General features: G+C 40.8%; 1 protein-coding gene and 1 long non-coding RNA gene across 4 annotated transcripts in view; one reads left to right on the forward strand and one right to left on the reverse strand.

Annotated features, from left to right (window-relative positions):
* The window catches only part of LOC141749488 (uncharacterized), a 44,180-nt gene extending 27,090 nt beyond the window's left edge, over nucleotides 1–17,090 (forward strand). The window contains exons 2-14 of one of the 2 annotated variants that reach the window (XR_012589368.1): nucleotides 2,540–2,639; nucleotides 3,866–4,779; nucleotides 4,891–4,994; nucleotides 5,186–5,237; nucleotides 6,306–6,432; nucleotides 6,974–7,228; nucleotides 9,242–9,377; nucleotides 9,744–10,179; nucleotides 10,767–10,816; nucleotides 12,203–12,396; nucleotides 12,674–12,808; nucleotides 13,029–13,261; nucleotides 16,129–17,090. This is a non-coding gene — a long non-coding RNA (uncharacterized LOC141749488). The remainder of the gene's footprint in view (nucleotides 1–2,539; nucleotides 2,640–3,865; nucleotides 4,780–4,890; nucleotides 4,995–5,185; nucleotides 5,238–6,305; nucleotides 6,433–6,973; nucleotides 7,229–9,241; nucleotides 9,378–9,743; nucleotides 10,180–10,766; nucleotides 10,817–12,202; nucleotides 12,397–12,673; nucleotides 12,809–13,028; nucleotides 13,262–16,128) is intronic. The other variant, XR_012589369.1, reaches the window with a different exon arrangement.
* CNTN3 (contactin 3) overlaps nucleotides 7,304–22,997 on the reverse strand; it is a 113,901-nt gene continuing 98,207 nt past the window's right edge. For both annotated transcript variants that reach the window (XM_074603053.1, XM_074603055.1), the window contains exons 12-21: nucleotides 19,665–19,782; nucleotides 18,601–18,759; nucleotides 18,345–18,494; nucleotides 17,496–17,566; nucleotides 16,383–16,617; nucleotides 16,092–16,207; nucleotides 14,970–15,156; nucleotides 11,587–11,699; nucleotides 9,925–10,093; nucleotides 7,304–9,359 (exon numbers count right to left, since the gene is read on the reverse strand). In XM_074603053.1, coding sequence (XP_074459154.1) covers nucleotides 9,259–9,359; nucleotides 9,925–10,093; nucleotides 11,587–11,699; nucleotides 14,970–15,156; nucleotides 16,092–16,207; nucleotides 16,383–16,617; nucleotides 17,496–17,566; nucleotides 18,345–18,494; nucleotides 18,601–18,759; nucleotides 19,665–19,782 — 1,419 coding nt within the window. In that variant the 3' untranslated portion in view covers nucleotides 7,304–9,258. The remainder of the gene's footprint in view (nucleotides 9,360–9,924; nucleotides 10,094–11,586; nucleotides 11,700–14,969; nucleotides 15,157–16,091; nucleotides 16,208–16,382; nucleotides 16,618–17,495; nucleotides 17,567–18,344; nucleotides 18,495–18,600; nucleotides 18,760–19,664; nucleotides 19,783–22,997) is intronic.

Genomic DNA, 22,997 nt, shown 5'->3' on the forward strand with positions numbered 1-22,997 from the left:
CCTTCAGAAAGAGTCACAAGAGATTCTTGGAGATTGCCAATGGCATTATTCCTGAGGAAAACTGGAGAGAGAAAAGAAAACTTAAAATTACTGATATAAACAGCTCATTTAGAAATGGATAACTAACTAAAGGAAAAGGTTGTCTTTTGGTGTATTTTTAAGCACATTTTTTGCTTAAAATAGCTGGGAGCGAATGTAAAAATAGCATTTGCCATGTTTGCATAGTGTTACGTGACAAAAGTGGTGCTTTTCCGGCAGCCTGGGAGGTGGCTGTGCCCTGGCCCTGCGCTGGGGGCAGCAGCTCCAAATCCCGTGCCCCGGGCTGTGGTGGAGGGACAGGGAATGACCAGCTGCGGGGCTGGGTCTGTGGCTTTCCCCCAGCACAGACCACCAAACGGTGGGGCCCGTCACCAGTGTCCCATACGATCCCTGTCAGCTGTAGTTGTTGAACAGTGTCAACGGAGAAAAGGAACAGTCTGAGTCTGGTTAGAGATGATTTTCTCAACAAACGGATGCTCCTGGTGGATTACTTTTCTTAAAATGTTAATTATGTTTCTTTAGAAGTATGCTGAGAGGCGAAGCAGCTCAGGTGGGGAGGAGGCAGCCAGAGACCCAGGAGAAGTTGCAGTCGCTGGTGTATTTTGCTCATTAACCTCCTAAGTGGAGGTGGCAGTTTGAAATCCTGCCCGTGCATTTCGCCTACAAACACTGAAATGGATCTTGAACTTCGTATATGCTAATGCCAACGGTCACGGGGCAAAGTGGTGGCCCCACATAGGGACATGGTTTAGTGGTGGACTTGGCAGTGCTAGGTTAACGGTTGGACTCGATGATCTTAAAGGTCCTAAATGATTCTATAGGAGCATATGCATACAATGGAAAAGCTGTAGGTGTGGCTGGAATTAGACGAGTCCGGCTCCTGGGGTTAAGTGGTGCAGTCAGCTGTGGGTTTGTGGCTGAACTGTGCCCTTTTTTAGTGCCAACCCCTCTAAAGGTGAGGCTGGAGCTCGGTCGTGCCCATGGAGACAAGAATGGGTCAGTGTAGTTGGAAGGGACGAGTGTGCCCACTGCACCGTTGTGGGGGGCTGTGTGCCAATACGGCTTCGCTCTGTCCCCTGCTACGCCCCAAGGATGCAAATGGGGACCACTGCAAGGGCCCCTCGGTGCAGAAGCCCCTCTGTGCTCTGTGTTTGTCCAGGCTGTGCTGTGGCTTTGCCCAGGAAAGGAGTTGAGTCGCCGTCCCTGGAGGTATTTAAAAGACATGTGGCTGTGGTGCTGAGGGGCATGGGTTAGCGGTAACTTGGCAGTGCTGGCTTAACGGTTGGACTTGGTGATCTTACAGGTCTCTTCCAACCACAACAATTCTATGATTCTCCGGGCTCGTTCTCTGCCCGCTGCACGGGGTTCCCACCAGTGCCAGAGTCGCCAACTCTGACATTTCTCCAGCTCGGCAGCGTGGGCCTGTCTTCCGACAGGCTGCGCGGAACACGGGAGGGACTTCACCCTGATCCCACGCCTGGTTAATGAAATACTTTCAATGGTGTCAAGTACTGCTGGGTTAAAACCCAAACCCGAAACCAGGTAATCAAAGATCTTTAGTGATGATGTCAACCTTGGAGAATATGAATGAGTGGAAAATACTCTAAAATTGTGCTTGGGTTGATAGACAAAGATTAATATTCATTGTAAATGAAAGAGAAGCAACACTTTGCATAGTTCATAAATGAGAAAGCTTCCTAGAGAAAATTAAGAAGATTTTACTGGAATTATTTTTGTCCTTCCATACCTTTGTGGCTGGAATTTTAGCTGATTGCTTTGGACTGTACTGGTGGGGAGGGTGAACAGCCTTTCCAAAAGAAAATTTGAGAACAACTTCAAACGCCCACAAGAAGAGGTTGACTCTAGTCTTCACCTGTTGCATAGAGATTTATAATTAGGATCACTACTAGAGCAAGGAAAAGAAGCAGTCTGTAGTTAAAAAATGTTTAATTAAAGGTTAAAAATGATTGTACAGAAGATATAATAGTAGAGACTCTGTTATTTGGCACTATTTTGGGCAGAAAGAACGATAGCAGAAGGTCTGGCTGAACTCATGCTTCTGTGCTGATGACCGGGACTATCAGCCTGATTTCCTGTCTGGAGAAAAAGGATACGGGAGATTTATGTAGGTCTTGTGTATGTGTTTGCGGGGATGCTGCTAGTACCTCTTTGAAAAAAGAGGGCATATATTTTAACAAATAAACCAGTGACAATGGTAACAAAGTCACGGGTGTGAAGGCAAGAAGGAACCACCGCGATCCACCACTTTGAGCGTCTGCCTGATGCCTTCTGGTAACTCCTCTGGAACCCGCAGTCAGACATAAAACTTGGCTGAGCTTTGTTCTGCGTCTTCCTCTCCTTGTTCAGAAGGGCTGATCCATCAAAGTCTGCTGAAACTGGGGTAGGGGGTTCATTACCCTTGGATCAGGCCCTCAGCGCTGGATAATCTGATTGCTTAAAAATAGATAATTAATGGCGCTTTATTTTTCATGTTTCCAAGGCAACACAAAACCCCACGACATTGTTTTCCAGTACATGAGCAGAAGCTTTTGGCTGTGGCAGAAGAGTTCCCCTTTGTCTCATATGAAGCTGCTGTAAAGGTACCAAAGCCATATTTTCTGTCGTTATAGTCGATTTACGTCCTATATCCAAAAAGTAATGACGATCAGATGCAGTTGATGAAATGATCTGTTCTCACTGCAGACGAACTCGTTCACTCAGCTGAGAGCTCTGCTGTTGAAATAGATAATTTGTGTTGTGACAAGTGTAACTTTAAATGCCTCGGTTTGGTGGCAATATTAGGAAGTGTGACAAAAATTAAATTATTTGTCTGCTTTAACCATGGCCCTCCTTGGATTGCTAATGAGAGAAATTCTTGTTAAACACACGTCCTTGTTGATAGACTCCTTTTACAGGTCCTCAGTTGGCAAAATGATTTATTATTTGTATTATAAAGGGCATGAAAGAGAGGGCTTTCCCTTATTTTCTCTGCCTCGTTTCTTTTTATGTCTTTAGCTGATGTAACAGGTCATTGCTTGTGTTCCAGCATAAAATGGAAAGATCCCCTAAAATGAAATCACCAGGGTGAGCAATCCCGATGAATGCCTTTCCTGCCTGTCGATATTCCTTTGAAATTAATGGGCAGGGGGAGCTCATTTAGGTGCTCGAACCTCAGGGGAGTGTTGGCAGCACCTTCCCTGGAGGTGACAAAGAAGAATCAATCTGCACTTCTATCTAGGGCTGCAGAGCGAGGAGTTCAGAGGGCATAAAATAAGTCCCGACATGGGCTTTGAAGTACCCGCCTCGTGCTGCAGCTCCGCGGCAGGTGGGGAGAACACCAGGGCCCCCTGAGTCCCGGGGCGGGAGGATGCTGCTGCGTTAAGGGCTCGGGGAGAGCTTTCATTCAAAGGAAGCATTTTAATGTTTGCATTTTTATTAATGGCCAGTTGGTTTGGTGGCTGTTTTTAGGTCCCACCTTTGACCAAGGGTGTGCAAACCCTCCCCTTGTGCTGCTGGAGGGTGCCAGCCCTGCACCCTCAGCAATGGAGGGGGGGAAGCGACTCTGTGTCCCTTCTCCTCTGGCAGCTGGGTCATTCTGCATCCTGGGGGAGTGGGATTTGGGAGGCTGGAGAAGCTGAGCTGGCAGCAAGGAGCTGGACTCTCTCAAAAGGGGCTCTTTCCTGATGGACAATTCTGGGATGTCCCCTTGTCCTAGGAGTTGCTTTGAGTTTAAATTATCATGGGCTGAATTAATAAGGGAACATCTCGAAGTTGCATCCTGTCTATTGGCTCCTAACCGGGATGCTTTTGATTCTTCCTTTTTCAGCATTTGCCAATGCCTTGATGTTCTCCCACCCAAAGGGAATTAATCGCCGAGATGGAATGAAGAGCACAGCCCAGACAGCAGGCATGGTCCAGACCTCACGGGACTAATTATGCTCTTAAAGGGTAAGAAAATAATCTTAGGTACATTGGGAAGAAAGTGTGTTAGTAATGCTACATAGGGTTACTGGCGCGTCTCCCATACTTGTGCATTTAATAAAAAAAAAAAAGATACTTCTCAATCTCAAAAAGATCAGCAAGGAGCTCAAGAAAAGAAATTTAATAGCAAATGAGTTTATCAAGTTTTCTTGACCCTTAGAGATGGGAAGAAAACAAAGGAAAGATGCACATGAAGGTCTTGTGAAATTCTAATACGCAACACTCTCATGCACAAACAGAAAAGTCTCAAAACAGAGAGAGTTCAAAACCAAAGCAAATGAAGAGCATGGTATGAATTACAATAAGAGCCATCGCAGACAGTGCAACGTGGCGGTTAAAGCTGATGAAGAGGACCCATGACGGGGAAGGCGAGTGTCTGTTTATAGAAATATCAAACTGTTGGGGAGGGGAACTTTTTGATGCCCCTAACAAGAGGCAGAACAGGAGTCAGAGGACTGGCAATACTGTCAGTAAAACATGAAAATAGACTCAAAACTGGTGACAGGCTGGGGTTATTATAGACTCTCAACTGTCTGTATTTGTGGAAAGTATACTTATGTGCAGACATACATGTGTACGCCGAGGGTGTCTCCTGGAGATAGACGGGGGACACGCTGGCCTTTGGGAGAGATGCCAAGGGAGCATCTGCCTCCACCTCCTCGTCGTGCAGCCAGTGCTTTGATGGAGCGACCGGTCCCACCAACGCAAACAAGGTGTCCGCATCCTGAGCTGACCTTGGGAAAGGCTTCCAAGCCGAAGGTGAGCCATGAATAGCTCCCATAGGCGCAGGGTGCAGCAGCCACCGCTTGCTGAGGCTGGTGAAATAGCTGTTCAGCTTGGAAAAAGACAAATATCTGTCCTTTTTTCTAGGCTGTACCTCCCGCATCCCGGTGAGACCCAAGCTGTACGCGGACTGGGAAGGCACCTAAGAACTGCGAAGAAAAGTCTTTGCAGAAAAGCTCTTTCCCAAGAGGGTAAGTCTGATAGTTGGAGATAGAGATAAGTGGTGTCCCACCTCCCACCCATCATGTTGCAGCCTGCACTATATATGCATCAGATTTAAAGAAAAGTAGTGCCTCTTTTTATCAAGCAGGCTTAATAGAACAACAATAACGTACATTCAGTTATATCTCTACTAAACATATCCTTTTTTATTGCTTTTCAGGAGTTCAGAGCATTAGCATAAAACAATCGAGGAGGTTGTTTCTCCTAAGAGAGTAGGTGCCTGTTTACAAACTCATTTTATTTTCACAATATTCCATTGTTATTTATTTCAGACAGAAAGCTGTCAGATTAATGCACTCCCTCATGCAGGACAGCTTGCTTTATTGCCTGTTATTAAGACATAACATATATAACCTGACAGGCACTGCCCACGTCTGCATTCTGCCACTGAAAGGCAAATTAAGTAGAAAATGGAGATCTCCAGTATTTCTTAGGGCTAAAGTGATATTAGTTTTTAAACTCATTTTGTATTCATAGAGGATCCTGCGTGTTCGCAATGTATCCGACAGAGTAAACCGTCCAAAGAAAAAGGCGTTTTTAAAAATTCATGTATTAGCTACCTCTGAGAAATTCAGACCGCGGAAGTACAGGAGTTACCAAGTCCCCTCATATAAAGGGTGCCACGTTACACAGGTGGTACAGGAAACCCTTCAGAAAACAAACTTTGGGGGAATAGTGGTGCAGGGTGAGAAACTTTAAAACCTTTAAACCTAAAATAACCTAACAAATGGTCCTCACCCCCCAGATCTCCAAATCCCAAACCCCAGCACTCCCATCACCGGCTCCCACCAAAGGCTGTCACAGCTTCCAGAGGCAGCACGTGCCGTTGCAAACGTATTTTTTTTTTAAGCTGTATCAAATTTGTTTTTCTTTGGTGTGCATCCAGGTGGTGGCAGGACTGGTTTGTGTCCTTTCTCCTCGTCACCATGACCCTTCGAGTCACGGTCCGAACCATCCCAGCGAGTGGCGGGGGCTCCCCTGCCCTGCTCCCCCAGCTTGGAGGAACACAGCTACCGCTTTGGAAAGGGTCTTGAAAAGAATACGCTCTACAATGGCGGTTTCCTAAAAACTACAACTCAACCCTACTATTCTGTCTCACTGGATTTCAAATAATAGCAATTATAAGGGATAAAGTGCTGGCTATTTTTGGTGCAAGTACAAGTGAGATGGCAGAAACACCTTCCCCAGCACCCGCAGTTCCAGGCATACAAGCAATGTTGTTCCTGTTTTTTATTATCATTGATTTTTTTTTTCTTTCTTTTTATAATTTTCCTCCCCAGGAGTGAATTGCTGAACTTGGTTAGTGTCAGAAGCTGCTCTGGAAAAGCCTGCAAGAGGTGGGCAGGTGCAGGGACCTGTCACATTATCCCGTACTGGCTCTTCACCTTTTCCTCCTGTACTTTCCAAGTAAGAACTTTTTCTTTTTTTTCAGCTCTCCCTGGATAATTAAGTCAGTTTTATTACTGAAATAAACATTGACTGTATTAACACGACATGAGGAACAAACAGAAGTCAATTTAAAGGAAGACGAATCTGAACATTGGGGGAAATACAGAGCAAGGCAGGTGTCCCCCTTGAACCATCTGAAAGGGAAAACTTGATTTACTATAGAAAAATTCCTTCAGTTTTGCCTCTTGTGTCTACACTTGTAAACATGTTGGCATTACTATTAACCCTTACTGCAGCATCTGGATTAGCTCCCTATTAACGCAGGTAGAAGCCATGCTTTAAACGCTTAAAATATGTAGTTCTGTTTTGCCCACGTTCCCAGTGAGGAGGTTTTACTGCTTCAAAGTCTCTGGCTTTATGGGAAGCCGCGGTACGTACGGAATAGGCAATTTGCAGGGAGAACAAGCCACGCAATTTAATGCTAAATAGTGATTATAGTAAACAAATTATTATAAAGAACTAACTCTTCTTCAATATATTTTTTTTTTCTTTGTTTCAGAGGCAAGGAAAGAGGCTAATTGGACAGAGGGGAAACCAAGCCGGGAAGGGAAGGGGCTTTGTGTCTGTGGTGCCGCAAACCTGCACTACGGCAGAGCTGGAGCTGGGAAGCTGCAGCAGAACCTCGGGTCCCTGCCCCGATTTCTGCAGATTTCTGGGTATATGCGTTAGAATTTCCGTCTCAGGGCAGCAAAGCTACTGCGAGGGAAACCACTCCTCTCCTGCCACGGCAAGAGAAATACTACAAAGAACGTAGGTGAGGATTTTTAGATGCAGTAAATCCCTGTTTGCGCAAATATATAATACAGACAAGCAATACTGCTTTGAAATATTCTGGTATCCCTCAATGTAATAAATATTTTATTAGAGTAATAGAAAAAAATGCATACAGATAACCATAGGATACACACACAACTGGAAGTTTAAGGATAAATTTCAAACTTTTCAATATGAAACAAGGTACTCGGTACATATCTCATGGAGATATATAACTAGAAATTAAATAATACAATGTAATCGCGTGAAAAATGGCAATACAGGAACATGGACTAGAATTTTGTGAAACAAGAATAGAAAGATTCACCCTTTGTTGCATGAAACATATCTATATACTTACTAGTAACACCTGGTTTTCCATCTCCCACCCGCCCCCCCATTTGCAAGTGTCTGAAAACATCACTGGTTAGCCACATTGAAAAGCAACTAGCCATTTATAACTATATATGTACAGTATATACAGATCTTGCTTACTTCAACAGTTAGCACATACTTTCATCTGGATGTAATACTAATAAGGTAATTTGCTATTTGAATGCATATCAAGGTATTTTTTTCTACAGTGCTACCATAATTTCATTAATCCTGGTTCTCTCCCTTTATTTTTCTGTGTGTTGTAATAACACTGTGAGATGAAAAAAAAAAACCAAAACATTTAAAAAGGATCTGCTTTATGTCACATGAACACTTGCTCTACCGCGTGCGTGGGCAGCTCTCAAAGGTGGCTGAAAGGCTGATTTGAGTAAAGTCACATGTACCGGGTTTAACGTATCTTTAATATATTGCTATGAAAGAAAGCACAGATTTCTCTATAATAGCAAGCCTGAAGTGTCTTTGTGTAATTCATTTATTATAACCTATAGTATTACCATAAATGTACCAGAATCATATGACAGTACCGGGGTGCGTTGGAGTGCCAGACCAGGTGACAGTTTTGAATCAGTTAAAGAGCAGCAGGAAGGAGAATTATGAATGTAACACTGAATTAAGGACGAGTTTATAGCGCAGTGCAGTAGACAAAAGAGCAAGCTAATCTGGGGCTGTGTATCTGGAAGCACCACAAGGTAGGGAGGTGGTAGCAGTCCCCTTTCGTAAGGCCATGGTGCAACCGCATTTCAATAACGCTTACAGCGGCGCACTTCTGTTAGTGGAACACACTGACTGGAGTTCAGAGAAGGGCAACAAAAATGATCCTGAAGGTGGGAGAACTCGGTTATGAATAAACAACCTGATTAAGAAATATAAGGTGGGGATATAAGGAAATTAACTTCTAAATCTATTGCTGGAGAGGAAGGGTAGGTGTTTGAAAAGGTACATAAACGTACGCTGCGATAAAACAGAGAGCCGCCTTTGAAACACGGCTGGGAAATCATTTCTTAAGAGTGGAAGCCCGGCCTCTTGGACACCCCAACGTGGGCGGTGCAAAACTAACATCCAGACTGTGACTCTCTCTACCTTCCAGCTTTGATTTCTTGCTAGATTTATAATAACTTCTATAAAGGGCAGTAAGAAAACTGATCCAAGCCTACCGGATTATGACACCGACTTAAGAATGGCCGCTTGGTCGACATGTTATCATCCTACTGAAACGCCACGTCTCTGATTTCATCTTTCGCATGTAGAATGTTATCGTAACAACGCAGAACATACCCCAAAGAATTCAGTGTCGCTGCAGAAATGGAGTTTCTCTCTGAGCTAAGCTCTTCCTCGGAACTCTGATCCCAGTGCCATTGCTCTCCCTCTCTCTTACATTGTATCTGACGTATGTAATATGTAAACTCCTTTGGTTCAAGTATTAAGGCATTTTAGTTTCCTTTTTAAAGGATTTGCTAAACTTTATATGATATTTTTTACTTCAACCTACAGTGAAATATAAACAATCTAAAAACACGTCAGGATAGAAGAAAAACATGCATTAACCACTGCAGTTTTTTTTTTTTTTTTAAAAAAGCACTTTTCTGTAGTAACCAATTCTTTTTTTTTCCTTTGCCAGCAAATGAAAATGTATCATCACAACACTGAATTAAGAATCAAGGAAAGTATTGTTGGTAAGAAGCTGGATGCACTGAAGATATTCAAGACTGAAGGACCAGAACCTCTCGCATCCATACCTGCGACAAATGAAAAAGGTCAGGATTAAATGAAAGTATGAGTCAAATTATTACTCTTCCTCGATGCTAAGCAAAAATTACTGTAAATTATTATTTCTGACAAGCAATTAAAATTCACAAAAGTACACTAAATATTTTAAAACTACAGAAATGTATTGCAAAATGCTGACACTGTACAAATGATCTTTACTTTCAAGGTAATAATAAAAAAAAAAAGTAAAAAAATCTAACGTTTTTAATACTGATTTACATGGTAATTTACCAGTTCAATAGAATGAAGTTTGTCATGTGTAAGGGCATGAAGACTGTTAATTGCTTTTCTTTTTATTACGTTATTACCATATAACATAGAAGCATTAATTCTTTTTTCTCCCCATCTGTAAGGACTCAGTTCCTGCAAAGACAAGCTGTGACAACCGCTGGGTGTCAACTGCAAAGTCAGTAATGATTCATAAGGCAGGGACGTGTCTCTCTATACCGTGGCTGGTATAAAGGAGGTTCTGATACTGGCTGGGGACCCTGCATAAACACGTGGCAAAATAATAGTGATTCGGCTTCAACTTACTGGCTAGTCTGGGAATCACGATCTGGTCGCTGCTAGTGCCGTCTCCGCCATCAGTTGTTGCTTTTACTTCTATAATGTAATCTTCGTTAAACTGGAGCAGAAGTTCAGCGGTTGTCTTGTCCGTGTTCAGCACGTTCATGTCGCTCTGGCTGCTGGTCCTGTACAAAACCTGCCACACAAGCAAACAGCTGAAATGCGTCATCTCTTCCACGAGGACCTGCCCTGCAATTTTTATATGTGTTCCCTGGAAACAAGGTTTCAGTCTTTAAAAAACTCTGATGAGAGAAAAGATCTGATTTTTTTCAGTTAATATTATAGGGCAGAATTACATTTAAAAAAAGAAAGTAACATCGATCAAGCTCTTTTATTCCAGCTTTAATCTAAAATGGCACAATGTATAATGATAACAAATGAGTAATATATTCTATTGAGTACGTCAATAATGTATTGTTCTATAAATTATCCCATCATTTGGAATCTGTCATTATCTAGATCAACTGCTTATGCCAGTACATGGTTTGGGAAGGAGAGAACTAATCAAAATTACAGACTATGTTGGAAGATGTTCTGCAAGTGCTGAGTGATTATTGTGTCACGAAACCTAACAGCGTTTGCTGGGGTCCTGCGTTTTAAGGAACGGGAGGTAGAGCTATGGCTGCTCTGGCATTTTCAGTGTCATTTGTTGGCTCTTCCCTTCCTGGCAAACCAACTTTTGTTAACCGTACTGCCCTTGCCTTCTGTGATAAAAAAGACCCCCTAAGTGCTTTACTTCAGTAAAATTAACCAGCTTTAATCAAAATTCGGTTTATCCTTGTATACTCAGCAATGTTTGTTACCCTCAGGGGAACCCAAATTGTGGGAGACAGAGTATGCTAGTTTGGAACTATTCATGGTAAGTTTTTAGGTCAGCTACTATCTATGAAACTAGGTGGCTTATCTAAGCTGTAAACATGTATTTCTTGCCAATACACCTCAGAACACGGCACAGTCAGGTCTTCAGCATAAATCTTTTATGCAGGAATATATCATGTGGGGTCCAGCTGTACGCTGCTCATTGAGAACATCCTCAGATATTCTCTTAAACATACTTAAGATATATGACATTTAAATATTTGGCCATTTGTGCGCTGATCAGATTTAGAGCAGCTGTAGTAATGTAGTTTCTATCAAGCCAATGGGCATGTCCCACAGTAGGCAAGAAGAAAAAGGTTTAAGAATATCAGTTTGATGTTATGTGATATGAATAAAATATACCTGGCCAGCAATGGAAACTATATCCATCAGCTAAATCTTGGATTATTTGCTTTCTTTCCAAATGTTATACATTGGGATAAGTTTTTTATGTTTATAATAAGTATCATATATGTTATAACATCCAAGTGTTATATATTTGGACAAGTGGGATTCCAAGAGCTGGCAGCAATGCCTGCAGTCCTGGCTCTGTCTGCTTGAGGAGGAAAAGGCTTTTAGTGAACCATTAATGGTAAGAGCACCACGGTTTATGAGACACGGTTAGAATATGATTTAAATCTATAAAAAGGAGACACTACTGAAATGGTTTAGATGTTTTGTGCATCTTCTGAACTTACTGCCTTGCAAATCAACAAGAAAAGGCAAACACTGGATTGCTTTCAGGTATGTCACTGGCCTGTTTTCACTTACCTTATACCCGGTCACCTCGGACTCGTTCTCCATAGCTCTGACTTCCTCCCAGCTGAGGATTACTCTGGAGTCGGTGACATTCCACATAACGTTTCCTGGCGGTTGACTGGGTGCTTCAAACACATAATAAAAGCATGACTTTAATGTAATTGGCATTAGTGATTTATTCTACAGTAGGAAATAATAGTTCAGGTAATTGACTGTCATTACGTGTTGGATGCAAAAGCAACTCCAGTGCAGCCTTGTCGCTTGTACACTTTATGGTTCAGAGACTAAATTGGAAAAACAGAAAGAAGGAAAAATAGAATGGCACATAAATGTTATTTCTGAAGTTGCATTATCTGTTGATGGTCCTTCATTAAATACAGCCGAACAAAAGCGTGTGTCTTGGGACACGGGTGATCAATTAGAGCAAATTCTAATGAAACCAATGATGGTAACAGACGATTTCTGGTTTTAGTGTATTGCCAAGAATAAGCAAATACTTCACAATAGATTATTTATTAGACAAATTTAGCCTTAGTCAATATTCAAATCTACACGCTATGCTGATTTACTTTTACATGTTTGTAACGTAAAAATATTTGACAGGTTTTTTTTGTTCTTTTAACTCAAGGTGTGATTTTGAACCGCAGTCTGTACCAGTTCTGTATCTGCAGCTGGAACAATAGTGGGATTCGGCCAAGGAAATCTACTGTGGTTTTTTTGTTCATTAACAATCTGAGACTGTTATTTTCAAAAGGAGCAGTATGCTTTTGGCTGTACGCTTTAATATATCTTGAAACTGCCAAGCTTTCAGGGAAGGTGAAGGTAAGTACAAACCTCTTAAGATGCCTCAAGTTGGTTTCCCAGAAAATGGGTCACGCAGTGACACAATCAACGATTAAAATCTTTTCTAAATGTGTTAAGGAAAACAATTTACTGTTGCTGTCACCTAGTGGAGGCAACTGCTGCTTAGGTGGACTGTGCTACACTTTGATGCTGAAGGTTCCAGTATTAAACACTGACAGTGGTTTTAAACACTCCCGGGCATGTGCTTATGGGATTTTTTTTTTCCCGTCTTGTATTTTCAAACTCTTTCACACAGGTAGCTCCCTGCCTTCTTTCCACGAGCAGTCAGATCAAAACCCACCTGGAATTATACTTCTTAACACAATCTAGATGCAAAAATGTAAGAACAAGACATAAAAGAATTATGCTAAAGTCAAACCACCACTCACAGGTAAGTTTTTGCAGTATTGGCCTTGTTCTATATACTAAATAGGTTTTTAACTGATGCACTAATAGCCACTTTTTGTAAATGTAAGAGATTGTTTTACTCCTGAGAATTAAATATTACAGCATATATATGAATAGTTTTCACACTCAGATATTAAAGCTGAATTTCAAAAGAAATGAGTCATTCCTTTAAATCCACAACAAAATACTCTTCATTTTTTCAGATGCCATATTAATAATTATATATAAAACCCAGTAAGCCTCTATCTACCACTTGACTTATGGAAGTGATTCAGAAGGCTCCAGTTCACTTCAGATACCAAAATTTCCAGTAATCTTCAGTGTTCAGAACTGCAGAACGTAATTTATAGTAGGTCAGATCCTGAACCACCACGTCATGTAAGTCCACGTCCAAATCAGCTACATGGATTTCTCTGAGACTCCTCAGATGCTTCAGGTTGGTGAGGTACACTAGTATTTCTCTGAATTAGAAACGATGGACAGAACATTTTCTTGTACTTTAAGACCTTCTCAATATGAAATAATTGTAACATCTCGCCTTATAAACTTAGGCAAGTCTTCCCCAGTTATTTGCCATTTTACATAGCAATATTTTAGAAAACAACACTACACTTGTTATATTGGGCTAGGAACACGAATGCTTATTTCAAATATAAAAGCAGAGACACTTTTACGGTCAAAGACAAACACTGAATTTTCAATCTTGAAATATATTGCCAACTGAAGTTAAGTATTTGTGTTTCCTGATATGGTTAATACTAAGAAGTATCGTGTAGGTCATGTGGTGAATGTAAAGGCAAAGGTGCATGGACATCCTTTGCAGTGAAAAACACATCAATCACAAATATTCAAGTTAAGGTAGAAATTGGGATTGATCAAATGAAAAATCAGTTTCTGCTGCAGCGGTACAGAGAATTATTTGTCTTAGTTAATTCAACTAGTAGCAGAATCCTTCTGACTGACATTACACTGTACTGCAGTGGTTTTGCTCTCTTTAGTCACTAGCAAGATACGTGGACATAACACAACTAATTTTTCTTTTTAATTATTTCAAATAGCAGCCTTGTTGACTAAGGGCCTGATGCAGATCCTGTTCAAATCAGTGGGATCAGGTGCTTGTCCAGCTCTCGTTCACACATCCTAAAGGCAGCGTTCACTAAAAAAGGACTGAAAAATCCCTGACCAGGCTGGCACAACCTCTAGTGAGCAGCCAGTAGCTACAAGGATGATTAATTAGGAAGACCTTTCCATCACATGTTAGGTACAGGCTACAGACAGTGAGTTACCGCTGATCAGCCAGTTCACGGTAACTATGCATGTAATATATTTAAACTCTAGCAAATATGTTAATCTGAGTTGGCTTAGTCGTCAGTGACAGAGAGGGACACTTGTTTCTGCATATAATAGTTTCTGATAAACTAGCTTATTTCATAATATTGATGATGTGACTACTTTTGGTAGAAGGATGTTAAATGACTATTCCAGGGAATTTGACCTTTCGGACAGATTTAATTGTACATTCTTGTGAGTCCGACAGAAATACTTCAAGACTGATGACTGATTCTGAGTTGTATTACAACACAAGAGCATACTAAAAATATTTCCATTTGTAGAAAAATTAGTGCACCCTTTTGACAAGCTGTTCTCCAGCTTCATTTCTCCTTTTAATAGTAAAGTGGCCTCTTGAGTAATTTGTTCAAGGGGAAACAATGGACATGAAGGATTGTTTTGCATGAATTGTATAAGGATCATTGCATTTCAAAAGCCATGCCCTAGAGAACTTATAAATATGTTATAAAACCCTGAAAATTCAACAAGTTGCTGTGTTTTTCCTTCCAAATAACAGAAATTTTTCTTTTAGCATTCTTCCAGTCACTAGAAGAATAATAATGGTTTGATGCGGAAATTATAAATCTAACTGCAGCTCCACCGGCACAACTGAGTTTTACTTACTCATCCCACTAAAGTAGCAGAGGGTAGAAAATGGAAGATCTATACTCGATTTAATTGTGTAACTCCTCTAGTCTGTATGAAAATTTAGGTCATTTATGCGTATTGTGATTCCCAGTAATGTGCCTATTTTTCATTTCCCTGCAAGTGCTACCACACCATTGTCTCTCCCCACTTTAAATTCAGGTACTTACGTGTCTTTTTTGTGGTAGCATTTACTGTGGCACTAAAGGGACCTGCTCCAGCGCTGTTGTAAGCACGGACAGCTGTGTAGTATGCTAAGTTGCTCTTCAAACCTGTTATTCTTATTGATGTCTCATTCCCTGCAGCTTTGACTCTGTTTGAAGATTCTTCTTTTCCCCCATTATTCCAGTACCTAACCTAGGAGATATGAAACAAAACCATTTAAAATCTTGCATGGAATGGACAGTTCACCCACAGCATTGCATTTGGCTCTTTTAAGTGCATTTTTTTTTCTCAGCTGAAAAAGGCAGAAATACATTAAAGTTTCAAAAACATGTTTACTCTGTAAAAAATAATTCTTATCCTTCTGCCTTTCACGCTTGCTCCTGTTTTTAGTGTGACTGTAGGAAAAAGGGAATCAAAATATTAGATCTTGCTTGAATTAAAAAATGACAAGATGAAAATCATTACTTCATCTAAAAAGTAAAGAAGTTAAACTCAGAAAACTGTATCATAGAAAATGGTTTCTTTGGAAGTAAATGTAATTCTGAAAAATATGTCTGAAAATACTGTTAGACAGACACATGACTATCTGCACAGGAAGCAAAACGCAATTTTACTGCGTTCTTCATTTTCAAAGGTACTTAGAAGAAAATATCCTTTTTGGTGTAGGTGGGCCAGAAAGCAAGATGTGCAGTAATCTTTTGTAAATTAGGTATTTCTAGAGCCTAACACTATAGCTGTTTGCTTTGATTTTCAAATATTTTTGTGAAAAAATTCAGTTTAACAGAATCTTGATTTCTGAATAGCTGGAAAATTTCTGGGGAGAAGGACTGGGCTGAGAGATCACTTGTGTCTTCAGTCCCAAGTCCTGCAGCCCATCAGCGGAGGGTCTTGCAGAACGTCCTCCCCACAGAACACTTGATACAGGCCCCGACCTAGTGCCAAACGCCACAGCTATCAGTTGTCCCTGGAAAGGAACCGCAATGACAACATTCCCCATACTCTAGGGTCCTGCAGAAGTGAAACACGCATTGGGTTAAATACTCAGCTGCGCTCTGGCCATCAGCCTTCTGGGTCATGGCCCAGACACTCTCCCACAAGACATGGGAGTGTATTTTAAATGCATTTACCTCGTAACCCAGTAACCTTCCGCTACTCATCTTCCAGGGAATGGCTGTCCAGGAGACCTCGATGACAGAGGATGACAGACTTGTCGCAGACACCCCGGAGGGTGCTATGCTTGGCTCTGCATTTGGAAATCAATAAATGAGAGAGCAGCAGCATTGGTGACTGTGGAAATAAACACGTCCATGATCAAGTGATCTCATTTCTATTAACTGTGGCTACATTCTCTGATGAAACATCTCATGTTTAATATCCGAAGGCAACTCAGTCAATCTGGAGATAACTCAATCACATACCTTCTTCAGCTGAAAAAACTGTGGTTACTGAACTAAATGGCCCTTCTCCTTTATTGTTGTAGACACCAACTTTGACTTCATATGGGGAAAAGGGCAAGATGCTTTCATTCCTGAAGACGTATCTTGGTGTGTCAGGAGAGGTGACCACAGTCTGGATCCATGTTGTGGTGCCAAAGGGGCGGAAAGCAACGACATAGCCAAATCCTTCTCCGTTTTGTAATTCTTCAGGGATGGGCTGTGAGAAAAGCAACAGAAGTCTGGGATGCTCCATACAGCATGGGACACGTTTTGCAGGAAGAAGGTACCAACAGACTGAAGTATGTGACTGTAACCAGGTTCTGGTACTGAATTTGGGATCATTCCATCAGCAAGTTAACTCTGGTACAGCAGAGGAAAACATGTTGCTTCGAACCTATTCTAAGGTTTGCACTTGAGGAAGAGAACAATTTTCAGGTATATGCCTTGTTTTCTACTAAGTTTTCAGACACTCTTCAGTAAATACAGTATTTTTTTTTTCAATTTCACAATTCATAGTTCATAAAAAATTAAAAATTGCTTAGTCAACTATTACAGAATCCAATACTGCCTTTGTACAGTGGCTTACACCATCCTCTGATGTGATTATGATTTGGTAACCACAAGAGTAGTCAATGTTAACTAACAGTATGTTAATATTTTTTCACTCATTAAAAAGGGGATACATAATATAAAGTAGTGTCTGATTGTTTGTATTGGCTAGTACACACATCCAGAGTTAATGGTAGGAAAGCAAGAACTGCAAATTTGCACTGAAAAGCATCATTCTTGGGCTCAACCTTTGAGCAACACGCTTTCCTCTTCCCCTGCCCTCCTGCCCCCTTTTTAGCGTTAACATTTGTTTGAGAACAGAAGCAATTTCAGACAAACGAACTAAATTTCCTACTGATTGCCGTCTAGCACAGTAACACATGAAAGCAAACGAGGGAAGGCAAATTGTGCGCAGCTCACATTACAGAATGTTACCCAGCACATACATCCTAGATGAGAAGCTGCTGCAGCCAGGGAAATTCATCTTTTAAGAGTTTGAATGAAAACAATCATTCTCTGAAGAAAATTGCTTGCCAGAAAACTTACATCCCATGTTATGACCAGTTCAGACCTGCTGCCTCCTCCCCCACTGACTTCAGATGGGGGAATTTCAGGAGCTGTGAAAAGGGAACATACAGCTGTTGACGCGGGTAGGTGCAAGAGAAGACATCATACACCATTAACCTCATGCTCTGAATGAAGCTGACCTGGTTGCATTCATATCGCTTTGGCAACTCAAAGCACATTTTTTTGAGGCAGGGTGGGCAGTTCTGGAAAGCCCCAGCCCCTCCCTGCATTCACCCTCCTGTTTGCCATTCCAGGGGCAGGCTGATGTTTGTCTGCGCAGCTGAAGACCCTCACTGGCTTGCAGACTGAACCCTGTATGCTAATATTTATGAACTTCTAAGAATTGGAGGCATGCTTCGCTTTTTTTTTTTTAAATAGGGCTAACCTATGCAGACGTCTTAGACAAGGGAGTTATTCCAAGTAAACTCCCGGGGTTTTAATTGATGTGCTCTTCTGAGCCACATGCTTGTTACATGGAAGGTGTACGCTGATCAAACACTAGGAATGAAAAAAACCCCTGTCAAAATTAACCTCTTTCCATCCATTAATACCTTCAGCCTCTGCAGCACTGCCTGAACTGACAGACTTTGGCATACTAAATACAGTTTAAAGGTATTTAGATGTTACGCTTCTGTGATCTTCAGTAATGCAACACAAACTGTCCCACAGCTAAACGGAAAAATCAGGAACAAACTAACTATAGGCTTTTATATTTGATGGTGATTCCAAGCTTGTCTGCAAAGAGCCAAGGATATGAATGCTCCTTTTTTTTTTTTTGGTTAATATTCAAGACTGTTGAATTAAAAACAAATAGAAGAACCCACTAACCTGCCTCTTCAGTTCTTACTTTTTCTGAGGGTAAACTAGGTTCTCCACCTCCTATTTTGTTACTGGCAACTACACGAAATTCATATTCAACCCAAGGATTTAAATCCACTACTGTGGTTGTGAATGTTTTTCCATCGATCACGTCTGGAACTATTACAAACGAAAAGAAAGAAAGAAAAAAAAAAAAGAAACTAAGAACACGGTGTCCCTGGTCAAAAACATTTCAACAGAGCCTGTAACAAGAATTGTGTTTTACCTGTTGTAACTCGCTGCCAGCCAACTGAAAAGGGCGTCCTTGCTTGTATGGTGTAGGCGGTTACTGGGCTGTGATTATCCGTACCTTCTTGCCAGGAGATCTGAGCCGTGGTATCAGTTATTTCATCCACTTTCACATGTTCGGGGGGCCCAGGTGAGCCTAGAATCAGATTGAAAAATATGCAGGGTTTTTGTAAAGTCAGTACCCTGGAAATCCCTAACATGGCAGTATGGATTCCCACCTTAGCGCTGTGGGAGGAAGAAAACAATTCAGCTCGGAATAAGAACACTTGTAATTATTATTTTACATTCACTAAACTTAACTCTGATAATCTAATTCTGAAATACTCAACTGCAGCACAGATGACAAGGTTTTGTGGCGGTTTTTTTTTAAGGACCTTTGTTCAGCACAATCCCTCTATCTTTCTAATGTCTTTTACTTTAGTCCTCAATGTCCTCTTTTAATCTACTAATACATCGCTGTAGTCTGCCAATTTGTTATCTACAGCTGTTTTACTGTACAATGCACTCTAGTAATTTTTCAGCACAACATCTGATCGGCGCTCCAAGCCGCGGTTCAGTCAGGCGAGCTTTCTGCTGCCTTCTGGAAAATCCTGATTCTGGGCATCCTGGCAAAAAATGCTCATTTTTTTTTTTTTTGTCTCATCTGCACCAGTAAAGGGAGTTGAAATAACCCTCATTCCCTCTTGGCAGTGACTTGAACGACTGTCTGTGAGAAAAGAGGTGAAGTCAAGAGAGATTGTAGGGGTTTTTTTTGTGTGTGTATGGTTGGACTCGATGATCTCAAAGGTCCCTTCCAACCATGAAGATTCTATGATTCTATGATTCTAAGATTTATTATATCCTTCAGCTCTTAATTTCTCTGTGAAAAATTAAGTTTCATCCAAAAATTGAGCTAAAATTCTCCCTAAGTACAAGGTAGAATTACATAATTCAAGTCAGAGATGAACTGGGTTTTGTAATCTACAGTATCAGTTGCTTCTGTAATCTACAATACACCAAAGTTAGAAAATATGATTCATGGTAACTGAAGCTGAAATTTACCTCGTACGATAAGGTCGGCTGCAGATGCCACGCTATCCACATCTGTCTTCACCATACAAACGTATTTTCCACTGTGTTTCAGCTGGATGTTTCTAATCATTAAATCTCCCGATGCACTCTGTTGAAATACAAAGTTCTTATTAATGTCAATGTACTACCTTGTAATTTAATATTAAGATTGCTATCTGTAAATGGAAACGAAATCAACCAAAAATGGTGAAGATAAAGTTGCTCAAAAATTGCGCTGGCAGACAGCCTGCAAATTATTACCCACAGCTGCTCCGCGGAAATTGTCTGTAAGCATTTTTCCTAATAAACACGAGGCAGTGTCCCTCTTGTATGGGACAAGTAAGCTACAACATGGTTGGCTCCTACTGGGAATGTACCTCCTGACTGCTAGTAGTCATGAAGAAAGTCAGTGCCCTGTGACCAACCCTTCGTCTCAAAGCCCTAAGAAAGAGAAGAACGTGGTTTCTGTGGCCATTAACCGATTTGTTTTCTTGACAGACTTTATAAGTCTAGTTATCACAGATTTTTAAGGAGTTCAAATGTGTAAATGACAAAGCTGGATTTGCTCCGTTCTACAGATTATTACGAGCACACTTTCATTTTGAGGTTGTACTACTTGGGCTAAATTCCCCATTTTACAAGTCTAAGTTCTATTCTGTGTTCTTCATTCCGTATTTGATCTTTTTTTTCCCCATTGGCCTCTCTCATAGCACAGCCCATGGTTGATCTGAATCAAGGGAAACGTAATTAAAACTTGAGTGATAACTGTAACTTCATATCATGTTCGGGCTCCTTGTATACCATTTGTTTTCTACGTCACTGAGTAGAGAACTTGATACTAAACTTTTTGTAGCCAGTGTCACTTCAAAAAATCTCCTCTTCCTGTCAGCTGAATTACTACTTTAACCCAGGTCACATCTTTTTTTCCAGGTGAAAAATCTCTCAGTCAGACTGCAATTTTTAAAAGTTTGGGTTTATTTGTTTGTTTGTTTGTTGTTTTTTTTTTTGATTTCTGGAGAAGCAGTGTTTCATTTGAGGACAGAACCCTATTTTGTGGATATTTTCAGCCACCTGGCCCTATGATGGATTCTTACTCACACAATAGTTGGGGAGAAAGGGGAAGACATGATTCTGGAGTTTATTTTAGAATAATTAATTATTTAGGAAGAAAGAAACAATCTTTCCAAATTGCTGGGCATTATGTCTCACTTTACTCAACACAAGCTGACACCAATTCTGTCTGCTTCCCTTCCATGCGCAACACAATGCACAATGCCTGGTCTTCTGTGAAAACACAGCTGTAAGCATTTGCAGGACAATTCAACATCAGAAGTTGAGTCGAAAGCAATCTAAAATTGATCTACTTGATTGGAAGTGGATATTCAGGGAATGACCAACAATAGCAGCGCATACTCATAGGCAAATCGTGTTCTATATGAACTTATTTTAGCAAACTACATTTAAAACATCTCAACAAAGGGGACTGTCAAGTAGAATAATTTTACTTGAAATAAAAAAAAAACACTGAAAAATTAACACTACATTAGAATTATTTGTGGATATTTTGGGTAAGAATCCCAAAGTACTGGGGAAAACACAGAAAGCTGCAGGAGCAAAAAGCTCCCCTGTAGAAGGCACCCTCCCCTCCCAGGCTCTGCAGACCATCAGCAATATCCACATTCTTGCCTACCCAGATTAAATCTTTGCCAGCGTGGACAAGTCCAGATGACAGTAAGGTCACCTTCCTTCCTCCACGCTACACAGAATACAAATAAAGAGTGGTCCATGCAGTATGAACAGCTGCTGAAATTGCTTTTGCTTCTCCTGACTGCGTAACGGTCTCGCCCATTGCTGGGCTCTGTAAGCAGGTGATACCCCAACAGTTTAGAGGCAAGCTGTTCAAAATTTTGGAATCTGCTTGGTTTGCCATACTCTTTGTATAAGTCATCTGTCTACCAAAAAAAAAAGAGCAGTAAGGCAGTGTTACATCCTATATTTTTCTAACCATCTGGAAGACCAGGTGGTGGTCCCATAACGTTCCCACTAACTACTACACGTCGGAGACCTCAGGCACGTGTGACAGGGACTTCCAAGACATCGTTACACAGAAATCTATCCATTCAAAAATTATTTTCCTTTTGCCGTGTTTATGACTGTCTGAAGTTATTTTTGCACAGCTATTTTCATTTAACAAATACACACTGCAACTACTGGAAGGCTTAGAACATATTTATGCTGTCTTATTTACTTACCACGGCCCACATATAACTCCAGGTGAAATTCTTCCACTGACCTTAATGTGATAGAAAGCCCATAAAATATTTTCGTGGACCTCTTGGTAACCTGTGAAGTTTTCTACTAACAAGCTTCAATCCCTCTTGACACAAATAGGAGTTTAAAAGAAAACACCTAAATGTCTGTATTTTATAAAACCCCCTCATTTTGTCCCTTATGAGAAATTTCCAAGTAGAACATTCTAGATTCAGAGTTACGACTTAGCCAATAATCATCCTGGATTTTTCTTCATCACTAAATGAACTTTTTGTGAAAAATATTTCGATGCTTTTTTCCTCAGATGGGAAAAAAAAAAACAAAGACACCTAAACAAGGCTTTGATTTGGAATTATACCTGTGTTTGTTTTAGGAAAAAGATGTAATTTTTAATGAGAAAAAAATGCTGCATTTTCCAATCAGCTTATGAAGCCTTCATTGAGCCAGTAAAACTGTCAGATTCAGGTTTTGATGTTTTAACCTTTCCTTTCTGATACTACTATTGTATATACAACCAGAGTACAGCTGGGGGGAAATACTACTAAATAAATAAAGTCCGTGTAGCAATACTGGAAGGTAACGGGCTATGAAATCGGAGCATTCCCATTACAGCATGACAGATGGTCAGTTCGTAATTCTCAAAACATTTCTGTGCAAATGTACGTGATATATGAAGATCTCATGGCTCCTACAAGGAAATCTCATCATCTCCACATGCACTTGTATTTAATCAATTGCAAACTGCAGAACAATCTGTGTGTTTGGCGCCTACTGATTACATGCTAAATCTTCCGAGGTTTTACAGGCAAAAAGAAAAAAGTTAGGTGCTGAAACGTTGCAGTGTCACAGGCAGTAGTGTCTAACCCACAGCCATTTCTCTGCAGCAGGAGATCTGGCAAGAATATATGAAAGGAAACTTTATGAAGGCTTATAATGGGCAGTTTCATGCTGATGCTCAGCTGCTTGTTTTATTATCGCTTGGCCTTGGCTCGCACTGTAATAAGGCCTTTTGCTGTAATTGATTTCATTCTCCCGATACATCCTTCATCTGTC

Source organism: Larus michahellis, chromosome 10 (assembly GCF_964199755.1).
Source record: "Larus michahellis chromosome 10, bLarMic1.1, whole genome shotgun sequence".
Classification (NCBI taxonomy): domain Eukaryota; kingdom Metazoa; phylum Chordata; class Aves; order Charadriiformes; family Laridae; genus Larus; species Larus michahellis.